This window comes from Cynoglossus semilaevis, chromosome 6 (assembly GCF_000523025.1).
Source record: "Cynoglossus semilaevis isolate Cse_v1.0 chromosome 6, Cse_v1.0, whole genome shotgun sequence".
In the NCBI taxonomy this organism is placed as follows: Eukaryota; Metazoa; Chordata; class Actinopteri; order Pleuronectiformes; family Cynoglossidae; genus Cynoglossus; species Cynoglossus semilaevis.
The window spans coordinates 16816847-16840616 of record NC_024312.1 but is presented as its reverse complement, the minus strand read 5'-3'; the positions used below and the strand labels follow the sequence as shown (position 1 = coordinate 16840616).

Genomic DNA, 23770 nt, shown 5'->3' with positions numbered 1-23770 from the left:
TTTTAATGATTTAATTTTCAACATTTTCCTACTGAAGTGTACTGAACATGTTTGCACCACGCAACAGTGACAAGGAAAACAATGAAAAATAGTCCATGTTTTTTTACATTTGTAAATTAATTAACACAAATATGCAAAGAGCCAAATTATCCTACATTTTTTTCATTTTTTAATAATAAATGGAATCCATGTCATATTTCAATATTTGAAATGTGGAAAGGGTGTAGTGGGGAATAAATAGCAAATAAAAAAGAATAATTACCAAATCAGAAATGTTGACATTTCTGACAAGTAAGTTATTTTTAATGTTTGGTGGGAAATGTTTTTTACAGAGCCTCACTTAAAAAACAAAACAAAACACATATCTAAATAACAAAGAACATCTAATACAATTGAAACGACCCAAAGATGTGAAAACCGTTGAAGAGAAACACAGTGATTCCATATGCCATTAATGTCACTGGAGAATTAACAACCTAATACAAATGCCTACACTGACTGTACAGTTCACCACCTAAAACCACAGAGGCTAAAAGCCACTACTGCAAAACACGTCATCGAACACAGTTAGAAAAAAAGTTTCAGAAGTTTCAAGCTTGGGAGGGGTCGTGACAAACTACAGGCTCACATGCTTACGAATGCATTTGAAAAGAACATTTAGTATGTACACACGCACTCACACACACCATCCACACATACACAGAGCATATATAATACAGCATTAAAGAATAGTGGCTGTAGAAAAGGGAGGAGTGTGTTACAGTATACAGTATGTTGGAGGGGTCGGGGGGGATTAACAGCCAAAGTATACATAAAACACTTTTTTTTTTCAACATTTATGCCAGCGTTACTTATAAATATTCTTCATCCAAAAGTCAGTGCAGTGCCTTCTGCTCAGGCGTCACCTGGTCCTCATGCCTGGTCAATTTTACAACCAGTCTGTAGCAGACCTGGTCCAAAAGTTACTGTTTCTAAGCAAACATCTTTTTACATCAGTTTCATGTCTGATCGTTTTTATGGGTTTGTCTTGTTTGTGATGGCATGCGAGTGCATGTGTGTGTTTTTATGTTTTTGATCTCCAGTACCTCAAAAGTCCAGCTGTGAAGTACGAGAGTTAGTAAGTGTGTCTGCCTGCCTATCAGCCAATAGAGAGAAAATCCAACAAATTTACAAATGTCCGTTTTAGTTCATCTCCAGAAATCCCTTTCTTTTAATCTAAAAAAAAAAAAAAAGTTTCTTCAAAGATGGTCCAGCTCTACTGGATTCCCCTGAAGAGACACATTGCAAAGACCATGGCAAAGAGCTGAAAGAAAGAAAAATAAATAATTATTGACACACGACAAGCACTGACAGTTTAATAAATGGTGACATATACAATTATAAAGCTTCGTGAGAATCCTAAAACTACACATAGATTTGCCATAAACTGCACATACAAAAGACTATTTCATCCCCATTCAAATGATGCTGATTTTTGCATGTTTAACTTTTTGTCTTTTTCATCCAACACCCAATTGTATCCATGACAAGCTTTAAAGTAATCCCTGTGTTTGTGTTGATCTAAGGTGGACTTATTATTTAACACATTGGTTCAAATATGAAATGACTTTAGTACCACAATAAGTGAAAACTATTAGAAAATAAGTGAACATGAAACACCATTTTGTAGCCAAGAGCTTTTTTTCTTGCAGTCCGACGTCTGACCACTAGATGGTAGACTTGTCAAACAAAGTCCATTTGCAAAACAAAGCAAACATTTCCTCAAAAAATAACAAAGGACACAAAAAAACTGTATATTTGTTATGGTAAATAATATAATAACAATGACAAAAATCTTACCTCTATGGTGAGAACCACAATAGCGAGTGCTCCGGCCACATAGATATACAGTTCAAAGTAGTCAACTACAGCAGAGTAACACCCCTGAAAACACACAAAAACATGAAGCGCACATCAAAAGTAAAACTGCACTGATAATTTGGGGGTGAACAGTCACTGCAGAGGCTTTGATAAAATCTCTTATTATGTCAGAACAGAGATTCTTATTGTGAATATCTGCCATTGTTCTAGCTGTTGGAGAAACAACAGGTTGCTGGAAAACCTCGTATCACCTTTCACTGCAATTATACTTCATTCCATAGCTCCGTTTACACAGAGAGAAATGTATATACATATACATTTATGGTCTGACAAAGTATTTTATAATTAGTATCTCTCATCTGTGCTCAATTCACCCATATATTGTATACAAATGCTGTACATCACTACACACACATGTGTGTGTGTGTGTGGTGATGCCCACACACTCTTCACACTGTACTGAAATGGTCTCCTATGACAACCTAACATGAAATAGAACTAATCAGCCATGGAGGAGTCAGCTACAGTCCCTGGGTGTCATCCCTCAGCTGCCTCCTGCTCTAATTATGGCTAGAGGTGGTTTGAAAGGAGGGAGGAGGAAAGATACGGTGGGAGGAGGTCAGAGGGAGAGAGGGAGGGAGGGAGTGAGAGAGACAGAAGTTACCTTGTTATGGCGAAACATCATATTGCCTGATAAGCACTGCTCCTTGCTGATGTAGGCCAGCTCCTCAGACTGAGTGGCACGCAGGCAGCAGGCTTCTGGCACCATATGATTTTGGTTGATCAGTCTGAACAGGCTGTCCTTAAAATCCTCCGGGCTGTTCACACCACAGCAGTCAAACTGGAGAGGGTAAGACAGAGAGGACAGTCTCACTGTACCTGCTAACAGCAGTCAAACTGGAGGCAGGAGTGAGAGAGAAAATACACTCCTATTACAGGCTGCCAAGGTGATGCAGGGGTGGGAGTTGAGAAGTGAAACAATCAGGTCATGTGGTCATGGTCTTCCAGTGTGCACTGAGAATGTTTCTTTGTGTGCATAGATTTTCTGTCCATTTCTTGTTATGTTTTATATGTTATAGAGGTAGTATAATCCTCCTTGAGGGTGTATAATGTTGAAAGTACTGCTAAGATATAAAATATTTTAAGAAAAAAATGTGAAAAATACAAATACTATATATACGTTTATATATATATATAGTTAAGTTATATTGGGGCCATTTAAGTGCTTTCAAATGAAATGAATGATCAAATTATCCAGGTAAAACCTTTTCCTTTTCCCTCAGAAAAAAATGGGAAAATATGTCATGGTCTAATCAGTTATCCATTTGAACTTTTAAGCCTGGTTCTTCAAAAGACATGTGGTCCAAAAATACCATCGCACATCACTTAAAAGCACTGTAAGTATGGTGGTGAGATCATCCTTTTGGATAGAGTAGGTAAAATATGAGCAGTTTTGGCAAATGTTTTGAAGGTCAATACCTTCACCCTTTAGAAAAACAGTCGCCTTTTAGCAAAGTTTCTATGCTATTTTTCAAGCCATTAATTTAGATATTTTGAATTATTTCATCAGTGGTTAGTAGACAACTTATATAATGCATAGGACATGGTGAATTATTTGTCTCTCCATGAGTGCAGAACGACCGGGTGGTCAGCTGGGATTGCAATGTAACCCTCAAAAGATAAGGCCTGCAGCTAATGGGTGGTGTTGGGAGGTAGAGTGCACCGTCTGTGTTTCACCTTGTTTAAGCAGCAATCCAGCTCAGAGACTGAGTCCAACTGATGTCCAAGTCTTTATTTCTAAAATAAATGTCTGTCATTTATGTCTGCTGAAGCCACAGTGTGTGTGCCACGGGTCTTACTGTGCTCATGATGGCGTTCCACGTGGAGGTGAAGACATCAGTGTTGTTGTAGCCCTGATAATGTCTTTTCAGTTCCCTGGTGAAGTATTCCCTGGTCAGCTGAAGCAGAGGACACATTGTTCATAGTACTATAGTTAATATATGTTTCCTTCAAAACAAGAGGACATGACTAAAAACAAGAGCTATACTAAGAAACTTAAATATAAGCTAGCAGCAGGTATTCTGGGTATTTTTACCATTCAATACGTGTAGGATTCTTTGGCTCAATGCAAAGCAGAACTGGACTTAATATTTTTTATCTTGCTTTGTTACACACACACACACACAACCAGACCTCAATGGTTAGTGCTCAGTCATGTTCACATCATTGGCTGGATTTAAATCTGGTTGAAACTGGTTCCTCTGAGACTGCAGCTTAATCGAACAACTGACTAAACTATCTGTTTAGGAAAAAAACCCAAACAAACCTTGGAGAACCAGTGTGGATAAACAACACAAAACAAATGAGCAGATAATTCAAGAGAATCAACCCTGGAGGGACAGGGAGACCAATAGTGTTCTGGAGGCTGATTTCTGAGTTCTGTTGCAGACACAACACCGTCTCTGATGTCCACAGTCCACAACATCAGAGTTTGACCTTATCACCTTGTGTTCTTGGCAAAAGAAAACGTGCAACAACCTTTGTACCAGTAAACCAAAATCAAATGTGTTATTTCTAAAGCATTACTGTGAACAAACCTATAGTACTACAGTACACACAGTATATACACCCAGACTGATCAAAGTGGGGATGACTATAATTCAAACTTACATGCTCCCTGAATATGAAGGCCAGGATGGCAGCAGCCAACTCTGCTAAGAAGATGAGGAGGATGAGCATGAAGAACTGCAACAACAGGACATAAAAGATAAAATGAGGAAACAGTGTGAGAAGGATTAACATAAACAAAAATACATGTTAGTCAGTAAACAGTGTAAACACATTCTGCTCATTCCACTCCACATTAACTATACATGAGGCTCTGATCAGGAGGGGAAATTAAAAAGCACATTTGCTTTTATGGCTTCTGTTTCCAGCTCCACAGATTAATCAACAGGAACAGACACTCATGAACAGAAGAGAATCATGTTGTCACACATTTTGACTCACAAAGAGAAGCAGACACTTGTTCTCACGGATCGCTCCACAGCAGCCCAGGAAGCCCAGGAGGAAGAGCATTCCTCCCATGCCCAGGATGACGTAGACGCCGGTGAATAACAGAGGGTTGGCGGCTACAATTTCCCTGAACCCGGTGGGGTCCACCAGCACCCACACTCCTACTCCCAGGAGGAATGAGCCCCCCAGCTGGAGAACAGACAGAACACAATGAAGAGGCTTTAGGTAGAAAATACAACAAAACAGAAAGTGGCTGCACCCTATGAAAAAAAAAAAAATCAATCAATCACAAAATAGCTGAATAATTTATTCATCATGAATAATCAAAGTAAATAGTTATTCCTAAATATGAAAAACATTTTTCTGTATATTGCAGGATCAGAAAATCAATACTCAGCAGGCAAATGTTTGTCTGTGTAACTATTCCAAATGATGGAAATATTACAATAAAGTGTCAATAATAAAGTGTGTATCAACTATGTATTAAAGTAACAGTGGGGAAAAGAGCAAGATAAAATCAGAGTTCAAAACGTAGCAAACTGCAGAGTGGAGAGAAATGAGTACTGTTAATAAGTTCCAGGAGAAACCTGAACCCAACTCTGCGGACATCCAGTGTTAACGTTATTCCCCCTTCATGTTCAGTGAGACAGGAATAAAGTTTGTACTGTCAATTATGTCTTCCAGAGCTCAGTGGATGTATTTGAAGGTCACTTTAAAAGCACTTCACTGAAATGAAGCAGAAGCTTTAATAGTGAGTAATAAAGTAATGAACCGGTCTGTGCCTGCTGTGGCAGATTGAAATCACATTTCAAAACAATTTACAACGTTAAACAACGGGTTTAAAGCTACACCTTTTTTTTTTTTAGAAAAATTGTGTTTGTGTCTGTGTCTACTGAATGGCTGCAGGTTTGAAAAGATTACATGTATATTCTAGAAATGTGCTTAGTGTAACATAACTGATGCAACACAAGGATTTTGAAAAAAAAAAACAAACAAAAAAAACGCGATTTGTCACAGTGTCATAAAACACATTTGTACAGTGTTTTTAACAGCACATAAGAGCCTGGAGAACTTTAACACAAATGTATGCCTGAGACTAAATGCTAGATATTTCTAAAAATTAGATATGAAAAATCTGACCTACACAGAGTTGTGGACGCTGTTTATAAAAAGCTTCATGACTTGGTGAGAACCATGTGATTTACGTTTTGGTCTCATACCAACAGGCTGAGGAGAGATTTACGGACATGATGCAAATGTATCATGTACTGAAGCTGATGGGGATTAAACTGGATATATTTGAATATATATTTAAGTTGTCTTTCTACTGCCATCAGCTCCATCAGCCTGAGTACAAATTACCCTGCTGTAATAACTCACTGTGGTATAGATAAATAACAGTAAAACAGGTTTTTTTTAAAACAGCTAAATAATATATTTGATCAGTATGTTAGCTATTCCTATACCAGTAAGTAAGTAACAGTTGATGTTTTCCTTCAACCAAACCAATATTGATATAATATTAGACAAAATGAATAAAGGAATATGGTATTTTAGCTCACATCTTCTTGCTTATGTGGCTAAGATACTTTAAACTGCTTGGAGCTTTGGCTACAAAATCTGTGCGTTTACTTTTTGTACTTGGAATTAGTATTTTGTACTTTATATTTGTATATCACCTGCAGTTCCTCAGACTGGAATGTGTGAAGGTCAAGTAAAGCAGAGTCTGTTAATGCTATTTTTTTAATTCGTTATTCCATAGTAAACTTCCCATATAAATCGATTGCAACAATAAATTAAGGCAAATTAAAGACAGTGCTTGTGACACAGTGATGTTGAAAGCTGAGGTTACTTTCTGCTCCAGTGGTTGCATTATTCCCTCGTTGCCTTTAACAGACCCATTTGTGAGGAATCTATAAACGGGTTGGTTGTGCTTCATAAAGCAGAAAAGAAGAGACGAGCCTTCTTACTGTGACCCTCCCCCCTTCACAGGCCCAAACTAACAGGATTACTCTTGATTGTCTGATCAGGGCTGATAAAGTCAGGTGCCAGTCACAAAGTCCACACAGCCCGGTGTGGCTCAGATGTGTGTCAGCACACCGAAATCCAATCAAAAGAGAATGTGATAGAATCAAGAGTGCCTCCTTCTAATGAAATGCAAATGTGGCTCCATTAGTGGGCGCTGCAGAGGGTGGCCAGGAGCCCATCTAAAATCATTAGACTGACACTAACTCCACAGATAGCTGAAGTCAGTGTCTCTGAGGGACAGATGAGAAATACTTACAAAGATGAGGAAATTGAAGACAAACATGAGGTACTTGATGCAGCTGAGACAGTCGCCCTCCATACTTGTCCCACGTGCTGAAGCCTCTCCCTGCCCCTGGGAAAAACAATAACAAAATTGTGAATGAGATTCGGATATTATTATTTCCATCCGTTTGTCTTGGATAGGCACCAAGAAAAAAAAAACACACTTAAATTTGAACAGGTTCTGCCAGTCAAAGAGACATATACACACCAGTGAGAGTCCTTCTGGTTCACTTTTGGTACATTTGGATTTAAAGGCCGGCCCATTTAATTTTGAATATGCCATGTCATAGTCAGACAGACTGGTGACTTATCAACACTCCTAATCTCTGTTCAGATGAATCTCCCTGGTATCACTGTGGCTGAAGGGCCCGTCTGTGTAAGCACCTCTGTGGCTGGGCTGCCTGTGCACTGACAGACGAGGCAGGGCCTTTAACATGGACGCTCTTCTTTAATGTAATGAAAGACAGGGCCCCTCTGCTCACATCAGGCAGACCACTGTCTGACAGAAACACAAACACTCTCCCTGATGAAGGGCTGGCCTGGAAGCACTCCTGCTTAATGAAGAACGCCTCCGGTGCATGAGGACAGGACGCAGCATGCTTGTCTCTGTCCATGACCCTCTTCACCTTTATATAAGGCTGCACATGAAACAGACTCCCCTGTGAGGCACATAGGAACTGGTTGGCTGTTCATCTTTACTGACACTGTGCAAGAACTGCAGCAGGAACAATGTGCCGAGCAGCTAACACTGTAGTCAAGGTGAATGAAGCTGAAACAACAACAATGTGCTTCATCTGTGGATTATGAATTTGCTCTCAAAGAGTAATGTACCTGGATGAGGGTGGTTAACAAAAAACATGATTAAAAAGTCATCTCTATTAAAGATTGCTAATAGATTTAGATGATTATACCAGTGGTTTTTAAAGTGGGGACCACCAGGGGGCGCTATTTGGCCTCAGAAAATTGGAGGAAAGATAGGGAAAAAAATCGAATTATTTTTTAATTCATTGTATAACTATTTGTCCTGAAAACTGCTGTAATTGTCAGATTCTTAAGTGTTCGATGGAACCTGAATGCACCTCGTGTGTCAGCTGCAAATTTGTTATCACAGTGCTCTGCTTCTCAAGCCAGCGTCTAGCTAGCTAGTGCAGGTTTTTGACAAGAAATAGATGGAAGGAGCAGACCAAACAGTTATTTAGTTACTGTTGCTAAACAAATGTAATAATTATTATTGAACAGTAAATAAGAGTAAGAAAATACATTCAAAAGTTTATCTTTATGGTTTTTTGTTGTTTTTTTGTTTTTTTTTTACATATTTTGTAGCCGTTAAGGTTTTGCAAAGGAGTCCTGGCCAGCAGCTAATGCTGTTTTAGGTGCCCTGCCCCTGGATTACACGACCAGTCGAGCATGAAGATCTCAGCTCAAAGGAGTTCATCTTCTTATATGTAGTTGGATGCACTTTTTGTTCTGTTATATTCCAGATGTATTTTGTTGTTTGTCTAACACTTGATAGATGACTAGAGGAAAATCTAAACTTACATCAAAATATGTGGGCTAGCCAACGCACAACAACAATCGAAACATATTTTAACTGTAAATTGTTATGTCTAAGCAAGATTAGGTGTTAAATATACACGCTGTGGTTGAATATGCCTCACAGAAAAGGGAAACAATAACACAGTGTTCCCTCTTGTAGGCCACAGTTGGGGAAACCCACTCCAGATATAAATTTAATGGGTCATTCTGGGGCAATGAAAACAACAATTTATACTGTGAGGTGAGCACACATATATAAAAGTGTCTGTAAGATGATTTACAGATCCCACTTCTGCCAGCAGAAATAGGATATGAAATAACTTGTAGAATTTAAATCATATGAAACACAGACAATCCAGGAAGTTTATGTTGAAACAAACCATTTCAGTGTGAAAGTCTCAAAGACTTCAGATTTCACTATCACTGTAATGTATAAACACTATATACTGATAGCAAATCACGGATTACAATATAAATACTGAAAAACCTTTTTCCCCACAAATAAAACATTAACATTTAATGATTTAATAATGATTAATGATGTGTGGTTACAGCTGCCATGATGGTAGATGACACAGGTGCATGGCTTTTTTAAACCAACCTAAGTTTGAGTTCAATCACTGGACCACCCCAGCCCCAAACACTGATAACAATAATTGACTCCCTTATTTGTACCACAATGGGGAAACTACAGTGTTAGTCTTTGTAATCGACACAGGCTGCCACAGGAGGCGCCGTTAAGTATGTGATTACAAATCACAGGCTGCCACATGGGAGATGCCATTAACAATATGTGGTTTCTCTGGGAATCAAACCCAGGACCCTCTGCTCTCTGTTTGCAAAGCAGGCGTGCCTGCTGTAACTGATAACAATTCATGTCTTATACGCTGTGCCATCCACTAGATTCTTGTATAAATAAATATAAGCGCCCACAGCATCTACTCTCTTCTATTTTCATAGTGACATAGTTGCTTTGTTTTTCATTCCCCTTTACTATCACTGATGTTTTTCTTTTTTTATCTCACAGTAGGAAGCGGTTAGTTGCCGTGACAATAAAATCTAACAATAATGCAGATGTGGGGTCTTTGTCTGCTGTGGGAGCGAGATGGCACACAATGAGAACATTTCCTCTCCTCTGCTGCCTGAAGCTTTTATTATTTTTTTCCCTCCCGTCCTCCTTTCCTCTTCAGACCAAGTGAAATTGATTTAAAGCTGTGGTTAAACACCTCCTCTAAATCATAATGATATGCTTAGGTATTGATCCCATCCTTGTGCTACTCTGAGAGGTATCCAAAGACTAATTGTGCACGATGGGTTTTAATTAAGCACTGTTTTTTTCTAAGCCCCGCAGGTCTAATGAGGGCACTGGAGGTTTCCCACAGAGATTAGCATACATCACAGGGTCAGAGAAAAGCATTAGAAAATGTCCTCTGTTACCACCCCTGTCTTCTGTTCTCAGGTCTGGAGTGCATACAGACCTCTAAACAGCATTTAGTGTTAGAGAAAATGAGGAAAAGAAAGGATGAAGGGGAGGAAGAGACTATATCCAACTTTTTCAGCTTCATCTTTTTACCTCCAAACCTAGGATCAACCCAGATATGAGATCTGTAGCCGACTTCCTTCTAAGCACTAAAACACACTGAGTGCTTGTGACTAAAGTGAACTGTGCGAGCTGGGCTGAGCTGAGCTACCAATAATAAGCCTGTGGTGCACATCGCAGCATGATATAAATCAAAGTGCCACAACAGCCCCAGAGAAAGTGCAGAGTAAACAAACTGGTTGTTCCCATGACTCTCATGGGATTGCAGGTCTTCATCGATCACAGTTGCTGAGATCAGACCACAAGGGCTCTGAATATTCTGTGGAGTGCATTACAGAGGAAGATAAGGGGGAAGTGGTTCACGCCCAGGCGCTTTTATGTTTACATAAAAATCGAAAAAATTCCTTCGGGATTAGCCACTAATATTCCTCAGGTGTGCTGTTCTGCTGCACTTGTGCGCCAGGATAAAAACTTCATGGTGGCACTGTGTGTGTTGAGACTCCCAAAACAAACATTCATTACATGCTTCACACAGCATGACACATATCACAGTAAGCACTCTGCATTTTTTTCTTTTTTTTTGCTGCATGAGACATGTTTGTTTACACACATGGTGTTTGCCAGCGTGCTGTCAGGAATGCTGAATATACGTCCTTAATCTGACAATCTAAGTGGCAGTCTTTGCCCCGAGGTATAAATTAAATGCCAGCTCCATCTTTCTTGTGACTGGGGTGTCCTGTTAGTGGCATCATGAAATGCCAAACGACGCTCCTGTTGACTCTGTAGAGCCGTGGTGTGGTCTGATAGTGCCAACTGATTCTAATGCAAATTCACAGATCTAACAGAGGCCGGTGCCTACTAATGAGGGCAAACTCATCTGACCTACATTCTTCACTCTGTAAGGACAAGCCAGACTGAAACTCTGCTGTGGCCCTCATTCATTTTTAACTCAGAAACCCAGAGGTCTGTTCGACCAGCTACCACACGATCAGCTGAGATGGTCATGACAGCTCACTATAATTAAAAGATAAGAAGACATAAGAGAGCCTCGCAGAAAACACTCCATAAACGCAGCGCTGCCTTCGGTGGTTCCCCTTGAAGTTGACACTTGGGCACGATTAATGAAGCGAGTCCATATTATCCTGCTCCGCTGCACGGACAAATCGAACAGCACGACAAGGACACTGTGTCAGTTCCTCAACACAGCCAACAGTCTACACTTTATCTTCAACACGAGCCTGCATCACTAGTAAGACTTAATACTGGAGCCCTGTAGGGATTATAAGAGGCAGAGCTTAACCAACTTCAAATGTCAGTGACCCATTAAATAGCCAATTGAAAATGAACCCAGGGGACGCCGCAGATTCTTCCCCCGACTCCTGGCTGGAGCAGGTGTGTCATTAAATGTACTGTGCGCAGGTCCCCACCTCTCAGGCGTGTTCTGACAGTGACACACAGGGACCACACACATGCCGCATCAACCTTTATCTCAATTAAAAATCTATTTTCATATTTTTTTTCAATGGCTTCCTGAATCTGCAACGACAGGCAAACACCCCGAGCAACAAATAAAGACAGGCTCCTTTGGCAATGGGGTAGGGGTCCCGGAGGCATACCATGCCCCTTAATGAACCTCCAATTAGTAGAGAATGAGCCCAGGGCTGTGCTGTCACACTGACAGGCTCTGAGATGCACTGACTGCTAACTAGCTTTACTGTTGTATGCAGGTTGAGACGGCGTATGGTGAACAATGGGGAGAAGGGTATAAAAGTAGCTCAAAGGCAACCAAGCTCAGAGTGTGTGTGGGTGGGGCTCACACAGAAGGCAGTGAAGACACAGTCAGCAGGGTCATGGAGAACAGGAAACTGCAAGGCCTGTTGTGAAGGTTAAGATGAAGGTTAAGCCGAGAACGCACTACAAGATCCTACCAACAATTGTAGATAGCCAACACGGCAAGTTTGAACAAAAATCAAACTTGTTTCAATTTTTTCAATCAAATCTGTTCACAATAAGTAGGAATGAATTATCGACCCTGCTGCTAACACTGGCACATAATGCCAACAGCCAATAACAAAGAGTGGAGTGGGTGAGACACAGGAAACGTAGTGAAGATCACAAAAAGGATTATCAACAACAAGAGATATAGTCTGACAATAAAGTTGACTTAGAACTCCAAAATGGAGCCACAGAGCTAATGGAACTGTCATGCTTAGAGTTAGCTTTATTTGGTTTGATAAATCAGTAACATATTTATCGAGTTTTACAATTTTCGTATAATTCACCAACATACCAAGAAGGATTTCTTGGTATGTGTAACTGTTCTTGGCCATAGAACATAGTGATTTATGTCGTCCTGCACACATCCGCTGATAGCTAGTGTGTTCTCCGAGTCTTTTCTGAATCTCTAAAGACTGGGAGACTTGTGTAGCGTCTCCGCAGCTTTAGAAACTCCCGGGTGAAGACACTGGAATAGTTGTCCCTCAGGCAGGCTCAGATTAATGAGTTTTCACTTGATGAACATTATCAGCTTCCACACATTATATCCATTGTTAGTTTCACAAAGAACAACTTTCACTGATTAATTTTCCCTGCCATGCAAAGCCATTTATCACTGAAGTTCATTGACCAAATATGTGCTGCACCACTATAGCGGTTCTTTTGTACAAACTCTGCGACCGGTGCAACTCTGACCCAGTCACTTTAGAGGCTGTGTGAATCCCTCCGACCAGGCAGCTGACACACGTCTGAACAACAGGCTGATTAACGGGAGGAGACTGCAAAACGAACAAATGCACAGTCAGATGCACACTGACCATGTGTTGTCAACAGCACTGCGGGCCACATTCTTGATTTCCCGACTGGGCACACAGCCAGCTGTTAGTTCAATGCTAACAGTTGCTGCCAAATTGATCCTCCAGCTCCTTACGCAGAAAAGACTGGCCGAGGGAAGGCCATTGATGACTTGTGATAGAGATGAAACGATCTCAGCTCCTGTTAATACACTTTATCTGAATGGGTGTGTGTGTGTGTGTGTGTGTGTGTTTGTGATGCTTACTCCCTCACAAGGCCTCAAGCTCCTTACTTAATTGTGTCGGCACCTCTATCTGGTTGAGTGACGACACAAACTGGCCTCACAGAGCTGGATCAATATCAGGCACAGGCACACAGTCGGTGGCTCATTGATCCCCCTGGAGCTCCAGCTCCCAGTTCTCTGGCTCTCTACTGAGGGCATTTAGTAGCAGCACACAATGAACACATAAACACTTCCTCACAGCTGCTTGTTAGGACTCAGCTCAGGCTTTTCCCACGAGGTGCTTTAGAGGACAACTTGTTGCTGTTGGGGCTTTCCATCCAAATGAGTTATAACTCAATTCCTAACTAAATTCCTAAATTACTGGGTTACGCTTACGATTACAGTGGGTGCTTCTTCATATTTTCCCCTTCTTTGGATTTAGGTATTTTCCCTATAGGCTGTTGTAATCACAGCCAGAAACCTGTATTCACTGTGTCAAAATGACAATGAAAGGAATTGATATTTGTACTTTAATACTGTATATAAATAAACATGTAGGTTATATAGTAATGATTATGAATATTCAGTTCAGTGTTTCATATCAACATACAACGACAATGCCAAATATTTCAATACAATACAAAGCCAGCAGAGGCTTTTGTTTCAAAAACACATACTGCAATATACATTTTAAACTCTATTAAATTACACATTTGGTTTACAGTGCAATTATCAATGTTTTATTCAATTGCATGCATTATATAATGCAGTGTAGGCACAGCAGTTAGCTAAATTTATTTTATTTTATTTTTTAGAAAAACGAGTTTTAACAATAATTTTAAAAATGGTGTTTCCTAAGTTAGTGTTTTTTCTTTCTGTAATGCAATGCTTTTTGTTTTACTTCTATCCACCAACAAAGTTTCCATTAGATTATAAAATATATTAAACAACTGAACATTAAATTAAAGGAAATTACAAATCCTCATTTATTTTTTATAATAGTAAAGCCTTAATGTATTTTTATATATTATAATGATTGGACATTCAATGAGAATTATTTCCAACTAATTTCATAGTCATTCAGTAATTGATCAGACTAAATGAACCAGCACTAGAGCTGGAAATACATTTTTAATGTTACTTTTCCTCTCAGAAGCTTGAGAATTATTGTCTTCATGAAATAAACAAAGTGGAAAATGTATTTGAGGTTAATGTTTGGGGATATTTTTATGCTGGTAAAATGTGCTTTTAATGCTTTTAAGTTGAGGGAGCCTTCTTGGTCAAACCTCCAAGTAAAGACAGCTTACCTGACAGATGGTCTTGGCAGGAGTAAATAAAGGGAGGTTTAAGGAAAAACAACACCTTTAGCCTCAGGGTGTAAACACACAAGGAGCTTCAGAGCATGAACATGTGCTGGGAAATAGTGTTTTCATAAAATTCAGACAAAGAACAAAACCTGTTTAATCAAATTCAATAGTTTTTTTAATTATCCTATTTTTTTAATAGAACGTGTTGGAATCTTCCCAACCCTCCGTTTAAGACACTGGTCTCCACAGCAACCAATATCCATGGTCAGGGTGGCCTTTGTCTGCAGAGCAGTGTTTGGAATCTCCACTTAGCACCAGTTCCTGTTAGAAAACAAAAGGGTGCAGAGCCAAGCACTTTACGACAGAGGAGCAGCTTGGCCAACAACCATTTGTCTAATGAGCGATCACTCACACCCTGTTACTGGGCCATATGTTGGTCTGAAAACAGCAACTTCTTCCTTGTAGAGGACCAGGAAGCTGTTTTATCAGTTACTGACCCACTACTAAAAACAAAAGGCACAAACACCTAAAAACCCTTCAGCAGCAGTAGAATCAGCAGGTCAAACAACCAATGTGTTACAGGGCCTGGTTATCAGAGCAAGACCAAACAAAAAAAACTGGGCGGAAAATATTGTGTTATTAAAGTGTGATTCACTGTGGAACTGTTTTTGCATATGAGGCATATTAATTATTTTTCATACTGTTGACTATTTTCCTTTAATGCAACACCAACAGAAATGATGCTATAATTTGATTACTTTGGTTGATTACTTTGGTTGATTAGTCGAGAGGAGATGGATCAAAACATTTATCCTCAAATCTGTAAGGATTTACAAACCTGCAGGAGAGCAAATAATGATAACATGTGGGTCAAAATGAGGCTCAATCACTGGCATGAGGACACATACAGTACTACGTGATGTGATTGCACACACACAGCACGCCGAGGACAAACTGAAGTCAGACTGTAGGTCTGGACAGCATATGGCTGCATTCCTCGACATGGAGTATGTGCGTGTGCTGCACTGAAAACTGTCTCCTGCACTGACTGAGCTGGTGGAAGAGAAAGTATTTACAAGGCCCTTATCCTGCAGAAGTTACTGTGATGGTGATTCATTTAACATATGGCATCATGGGAGAGTAAAACACTCTCGATGCTAAGCTGATGTAAGATAATGATATTGTGAAGAAATAATTGGAAAGTGTTTACGCTGAACAAACTACAACACCTGTACTGGGTGGAGCAGAGAGTGACTCATCTGGAGCAGATGTTGAGTCCAGATTCTTCCATAGACAAAGACAAAACACTCCAAGGGAACAAATGGTCTAGAGTTCAGTTTCCTTACGTTTACAAATCGCCTAAAGGATGTTGCTGTGTTTGCATCACAAACCTGAGCCGGTACAGCACAGAGCACAGGGCTGCTGCAGTTGCAGGAAAAATAAAGTTGATTCATTGCTTGAATCTTGAGTGTTTTAATCTGGATGAAGGTCAACTCGCTCAGACGAAAAGCTTTTTTATTCTTTCAAACTGGCAGTTTGTTTGCAGCTGAAAAGTTGTATTTGTAGAAAAACTACAACTTTATCATCATTATTTTATACGTCACTTACATATGCATACGTCTGGATGTCTGGGTTTGTGGTCATGTGCTATGACTGATTATAGTGGATGTGTCTGGGTCTAAATTCCCCTTTAACCTTTAAATCTATACATGTCTGCTGCTCAGTCGTGCCTGGAATACTAATGGTGGAAATACCAATGAAAGTCGGGGGCTAACAAAGACCAGTGCTGGCCTGCTGTGTTGGTAAATGAACAAAAGCTCTCATCTGCCTGTTTCACAAGAGCAGTCTCGTGATCCATGCTGCACCGTGTGGACCACAACAATTGGTTTGCACCTGTACTGTCAGCATATTTCTGAAGAAATGTTTGATAAAACACTTTATGTTGTTTTCTACTCTGAAATAAACAAATATTCTACACTGAAAAGTCCACAGTGTTTAAGTAAAAAAAAAATTCATGGTGACGCTTCAGCTTCAAATACTGACAGAAACTACAAACACACACAGAGGATAAAAATGTATTCTTTCAAGTCCATGTGGGCTTCACTTCAAGGAAAAACAGAAACATACCATGTGTATTTGTGGCGTCTCTCCTTGGCTCAGATGAAGCTGATGACTTCTCTCTGTTTTCTCTGCTCTCCTCTTGTCATGGGCTGTTGGACAAAGACACAAGGGAAGAAGCAGAGGTCAAACCTGAGATCATGAGAATGAAAAAAAGAGAACGGAGAGCGCCACATTTATCTTGCTATGTGGGATTCATTTGAGCAGAAGAACACCATGAGCTGGAAAAACAGAAAATAAAATTGTGGGACACTTATAACGAGCGAGGTTGCATCTATTATGTATGAGGCAGTCACTTCCAGCAGTGAAGCTAATCCAAGAGTGCCACAGTGTTTTATCCCTCTGAATATTTCCCTTCCCAGCTACAAAGAGACATTTTCTGAGCAAGTTAGAAAATAGATTGCTTTTCATGACAGAGACACAGGCCCATATTCCCAATGAGGAAATTTAAATTTTGTGTCATTTTTTTTTACTATAATATGCACAACTTCTCAGTTAATTATCACTTATTACAAGTTTTAACATCCCAGATCTATGCAGCTTTCCATATGACCTTGGTGAGTGCCTGAACTAATGCAAGCATAAATTGTATTCCCTCCACCAGATTAGTGCCTTTATACAGAATGAGGATTCTGTATGGAAGCTTTTCACAAAAAGCTTTTAACCTTTCTACCTGTTTCCCTGGAGCTGAAAAAAAGTGAAATAAACCCAGTGTCAATTAAACTGCTGGTTTTCCAGCCACTAAGTCCAAAAATAGTAAACAGTGCATTTTTGACTGACAACAACTTGGAGCTGATTTCAAAGCACTGGCGGTGACAACTGCAGCATCAAATGTGGAGAGGGCTGCCAATGCAGGCATGAACAATATGCATCTACATGCTGTTTCACTGGCAGGATTTTCTGCTGGAGCTGCAAAACCTCAGGAGCATTCTGACTAACAGAGCCAACCACATCATCCCACCGACACACCATAATACCAGCAGACAGTAGATTCACTGGGATGAGGAGCCCAGCTGACAGGGCCAGCCACACATCCACCCCGCCCCCCCGCCCCTCCAAACACAAAATACATTTCATCTGTTTGCATCTCAGAAAGCATTTCAAGTCAGTAGGAGGTGAGGTCAGCGTATACATCAGAAATGTCCAGAGATGACACTGTCCTTTATCACAGCCTTGAATTCACACATCGCAGGGAAAGTTTCAGGACATTAATAACATCTCTGCACAAGCAGGGGAGGCAAAATTACATGCATTTCGTTCAAAAAGCAATTGGTACAATATTGGCCATATGGTTCGGTGAGCATGTCCCTAGAAAACACTACACTGTAATCCCTGTTCATTTTCCTGTCAGGCAGCAGCAGCAGAAACATACATAATAATCCAGTAGCTAACAGCCAGGTGCTCAGATTTGCCCCGGTGCCTGTTGCAGAGGTAGTCTATTGTCAACCACTGTTTAGACAGATATTAGCCAGTGCAGAGCAACAGTGCTAAGGGTCTGCATTGTATTTGGTTTCCATGGAGAACATTTTTCATGAGAAAAGAGCACCAATAGGATTGCAGAGCTCCACTGAATCAGTAATGGGGTGAGAAGAGACAGCAGCACAGGCAGCTGACAGGGTACAACAATAGGCCCAGTCCTCCAGGGAGAGCACGAAGCCCAGGCCACTGAGGGTCCGACGAGAGGCAGGATAATTCAACTCCAGAAAAAGGCTTCCTCCGCATCCACTCGTTGGCTCACCCTTTGAACACGTCTCTCTCATCAACATGTCATTGACATTTAAGCTGAAGAGCACTGTGGGTAATTTAGACAACCAGTATCTGAGCTGTTGTTTCAGGTCATGACAGCATTATTGCATCACTAATATCATATCCCTGACAGTAGTGCATCAACATGCCTTTCACACTGAAAAGTACAGCTCATTTTTCAAATAGTTCCAGTCCAATAAAACCGCAACAGTGAGGTATAAGTCAGTGGGAGGCGTCCATGTTGTCTGTCTGTCTCAACAACTGTCTGCTGGATGATAATATTATCTTTCCTTGATTGTGATTAAAACATTCCTTCAGGAACGTGAGGTCATAACATTAGCGTAGCCACAATATGCTATACATAAGATGGACATTTTGCAACAAATTATATTCTAGCTCAACCTCTCTTTTCTGGGAAACACCTTTTAGCACCACTGTTTGGAACAAGCCCACAAAAAAAAAAAAAAATTATGGGGCTATTTGTTTCTTACAATGCACAATTCAAGAGTATTGTTGACATGATGGGTGATTTGTGTGGATTTTCTCTGTTAGTTTTGTTAATTTAAATTTCTGCCTCTGTGGGAATTACGCCTTTGTTAATCTTAGCTGGTGACTTGTTTATGTCTTTATGTGTCTGTCACCTCATCCAGGCATCCAGACAAAGACTGACCCTGACTACAATGTCAAAGGTTAGGCGACAGCAGGGAGTGGATAATGGACATGTTCTGTGAAGACAGGAAGTGGACAGGAAAATGTGCGTAAATAAAATGTACACACACACACACATCTGTAGCTCGCATATAGTTGCATGCTACAGATTTTTTTTCCATCTGTAGCATGGACTATTCATCTTCACAAAAGCACAACTTTGAGTTCAAAGAGATTCTTGATATTTTTCAAATAAACACCTGTGAGTGTCATGGCCACTTTGATGCTACACATTAAACAGCCTGAAAGAATCAGTCTGGCTCTCAACCAATCAGTGCTCTCCTGACACAGTCTGTATATCAGCTTGGCAACTGTCATTTACTACATACGCCCTCCACCACTGGCTGTAACGACGGCACTGCTGAGGCAAAATTCTTACTTTAGCTTCAATGGATTTATTAATGTGACAGTGGGAATCAACCCTCAGAGATAAAGATAAAGGAACATCACAGAGCTAATCACTGCTGTGCTCTGACCACGTCTAACCCACTGTTATACCTTCTCTTCTTTGTTGTGCACTCCACTATGAGTGCGTTCACTCATTTCAAATGCACATTCCTTCCAGATAATAAATGCAGATTGAACTCATTACACAGTCCCACTCTCCATTCTCACCCTTTAATGTTTTGGGATAAATGGAAACCTGATAAGAATGGAAACATATTCCAATGCCTCTGTTTGGATGCTGATGAAAGCCGACACCGTCTCCTTTCTTTGTAGCAGGTTCCTCAGGCAGCGGCCCACACCTCTGAGCAGTGCAGAGATGTCCACATCAAAGAATGGTATGCAGCCTAACGCACACCATCAAACATGAGCAACCAACATCTGCAGTTACACAACACCAACGACTACTGTTGCTATTTCCTTTTCACCTACGCCTGTGGAAATCATTGACCTGCTTTGTACATAACCACACTTTCCCCTTTCTTCCCAGGACCCCAAGGCTAGCCTCTGCCTCAGAGGAGCTGCAGGCCTGGGGGCATCACAGGGGGCATACTACTTTGAAGTGGAACGATTAAAGAGGAAAGACGGTGAGAAGACCTGATGAATTGGAATGATGGGGCTAAAGTTGGGAGAGGGGAGGATCAGTGTGAGGGACAGGAAAGGCTGAGAATACTAAGAGCTAAAGGTCCCATGGGACACAATTAAGAACAAGGTTTTTTCTTACTGAGAGTTACATAAACAGTGAAGATATCAGCGGTACAGCCTTCAAACCAAGGTAAGAATTCATTACTACAAACACAGAGGCTGCTGGAGCTTTGCAATTCTCACCAGGTCGTTCTCCGCTAACTCCACTAAGAGTCTATGTGAGCTGACATCCACGTTCACAACATCCACATGAAACCATTACCATCCCACTTAAATCCCAGCAGAGCTCGAGAACCCTGCAGCATACAGCTCACCGACTACGAGAGGTATTAGGATGAAGACCCATACTGGCTGAGGAAAAGGAGGTATGTGTGGTGCTCTACCTCAAAATCGATCAAAACTGAAATATGAAACAGACCAACACAAATGAATGCATAACAAAGTGTTGGTTAAACTGAACCAAACAGGTTTTTGCAATTAAAAAATTCAACAAAGCCGTTACAGATATTAATGTTCTGTAAAATGTTTTCTGCATGAAACTAGATGTAGAAAGATGTGTCCACTTTTGTCCCTGTAAGTCAAACAAGCTGCTTGAACATGTGTTGAGGACACATCTGTGAATGATTTCTCACCAAAGTTCAATTTTGCACAAATACCGCTGAACAGAAGGTTGTTCTGTGTATTTGTTGAAATCAGATTCTGTAGTAAAGGACACTTTGATCATTCCCACAAAGGAACCGCAGAAACCAAAGTGGTCTCACGTTCACCTGGAACGTTTACGAGGAGAGATTGGATCTTAACGTGCCCTCACCTTGAACCTTTTGTCTGTTTAAGACTAATGCATACTAAAACAATACACTCTAACACTCTAAAATACATAACGAGCAATCGTGTCCACCAATCAGCTGATACCAGTAAAAAAAAGAAGAACAAATTTAAATCAGAGATTATTTGTGTTAGCAGGGATTTCAATCTCTCTGAGGCAAATTAGACAAAAGATGTAAATGAAGCTAACTGTGTCTTTTCTAACAGTTCAACATGTGTTAATATGTTTCATAGGTTTTTGGAATTATAAATTGACAAAGAAGTTTTCTCGTTAGAGACATACTTGATGTGTACAAAGGAAACTTTTTCCAAAACAAGCAAGGCCATTTTAAGACCTAGTGCTAGCTAGTTAACTGAAAAGCCACTGTTTATGAAACAAAGATAACATTTATGTAAACAGATAGATACATTGAATTTCTAAGTTTAAGATGTTAATGTGAGGATGTTGTGTTATAACTCTTTATAATGTATAAAATTTCGATTTCAGCCCAATATGCCCCTGTAAATGTGTTCTATTATAATATGATAATATTGTGACCATGCTAAACTTTGGGCCACTTAAATAATCACTTTACAGTGTAAAATGTTGATGAAACATATTTTATGAATAAACATGGGCTCATAGAGCAGAACACTGGAGTCTCTATGATTTGGTGTATGTACAAGTCATTGTAAAGGTAAGAAAAAATCAAATGAATCCCAACAGTAACAACTCTCCACTGTTAATACCCCACAGCGTGTTAGAACCAGTCTTGTGTTGTTAATTGAGACCATTTCAGAACTATAAAGATTGGACAAGCAATTCCAACTGTAATGCATAACAGCAGCCTTGTTGTAAGTTTACATTCCTGTGAACTTCGGTTTAACTGAGACAAGGGACTTTTAAAAGTAAGCATTGTCCTGTCTTGGGCTGAGCATTAGACATACTCCACTGAAAATGTAAATAACGAAATCGCGCCAAGACCCAAGCAGCTGAGAAGAAAAATACAACAGCTTATTGTTACTCCATACAAGGAGATGGAGATGGAATCACTTGGTTTTTTTGGAGGACAAGTGAGAGCCCTGTGTAGTAGCAACAGGGCAGGTGTCCCACTGGGTTATGAGAGCCAGGAACTTAGCATCAGTATCATTTCCTCATAAAGCTCCACATGTGCCAAAAAAAGCTGTGACAACCTTACATTACTGAGGGCAGTGACTAACTAACTATAACCATACTTGGTGTTACAAGGGTATTTTAATCTGATACCAGTAGTGTTTGCAAATGGCAACATGTGTGGGGTTTTTTCACTGAATGCTGCCATCTTGGACTGGTTTACAGTGCATTAAAAATTTGAATCTGAATCAATTTCACAAATTAAATGCTATGAGCAAACACAAGAGTAAATATATGTACATACACACTGTATATCACTCGTATATTTCAGTATGGCAGAGTTTGACAGATGGCAGAAGGTTTATAGAGGAAACCAAATTAGCTCTTTTCTCAAGCGTAACTTTAGCCTGCACCTGGCTACATACCTTTCCGCACTAGTTCATATTGATCTTGTCACTGTTTGAGATCGAGAGAAAAAAAGATCCTTTAAGTAGTTATCCTACATTTGAGTAAATCTCAAGAGAAAACCAAGAGGGACTGAGTGTGGAAAATTGGATTGGACATCATTTTCCGTAGTTCAATCTGGTGGAAATGCAGGAGTTTTTTAAAAAACATTCTTGTGAAGGGCAGAAAGAGCCACAAGCGGGGAGACGTCAGGAGGAATCATGCTTTGCTCAACACAAAAAGCACTCAGAGAAATAAGATTTAATCTGCTGCGCCCAGAGTGTATCAGCCAGATGTGAACAGTCAGTACCAGCTGTTAGAAAGTTAACTTCCACAGATCTGCTGCTTTAAAAATATAAGACATCCAACATATCGTCAAAGACTGAAACTGCATAAATATATATTCAAAGCCTCGAATAAAAACTTCACAAGCCAGCCAGTTGTGGGAATAAGGGGGTTAAGGTTAACGGGCCACAGTGAAACACTCTCTCTCTCTCTCTCTCTCTCTGAGAATACTCTTCCTCCAGGCTCAACCTGTGGGAATGGGAGTTTATGCAATTACATCACATTGATTTATGGGAGACAGAGGGAAGATGGGGAGAGGATGGAAACTGAGCTGCTTGGAGCTGGTCCAAGAATAGGTCCCAAAAGAAACACAAGTCAATAGGTTTACACCACAAAACATGATGGATGTGGGACAATTGCGTGGGGGATAAATGTGGTCAGTGTGCACCAGCAACAGGCCCAGATCAAATCAACCTTTTTAAAACTGTTGGTTTCGATTCAGGTCTAAACTCACCACGTGGATGACCATAGCTGTAACGCAGATGGTTTATTCACGGACCTGCACTTGAAGCACACGCTGACAGAACAGCAACCACCGCACTGATGAGACCGCTCTCAGATCTTTCCTCAACTTCAGGAAACTGATGACAACTCTTGCCTGAGCAGATGCTGCTGTCTTGAGTATTAATTGGGGGGAGGTGATGAAATTTTGAGTAATATACCAAACCATGCACTGCACTGCTAGTGGTGCTAGCATACTGTATCTCCATTTGCCCGCCACAGCCAGACAGCTACAAATAAACAGGCCGTTTAGCGCTCTGCACTACTGTAACAGGACCACCGGGGTGACCACAGCTGAGAGATTTATGCTCAAGTACATT

At 40.3% G+C, this 23770-nt stretch overlaps 1 protein-coding gene across 1 annotated transcript in view; it reads right to left on the bottom strand.

Moving 5' to 3' along the window:
• Positions 1-275: 275 nt before the first annotated feature.
• Positions 276-23770, bottom strand: part of tspan18b (tetraspanin 18b) — a 34327-nt gene continuing 10832 nt past the window's right edge. Inside the window, exons 2-9 of the mRNA XM_008312434.3 lie at positions 16709-16791; positions 7160-7255; positions 4870-5064; positions 4531-4605; positions 3720-3818; positions 2525-2701; positions 1840-1923; positions 276-1303 (exon numbers count right to left, since the gene is read on the bottom strand). Of these exons, the coding sequence (XP_008310656.1) occupies positions 1256-1303; positions 1840-1923; positions 2525-2701; positions 3720-3818; positions 4531-4605; positions 4870-5064; positions 7160-7255; positions 16709-16711 (777 nt within the window). The 5' untranslated portion in view covers positions 16712-16791 and the 3' untranslated portion in view covers positions 276-1255. The remainder of the gene's footprint in view (positions 1304-1839; positions 1924-2524; positions 2702-3719; positions 3819-4530; positions 4606-4869; positions 5065-7159; positions 7256-16708; positions 16792-23770) is intronic.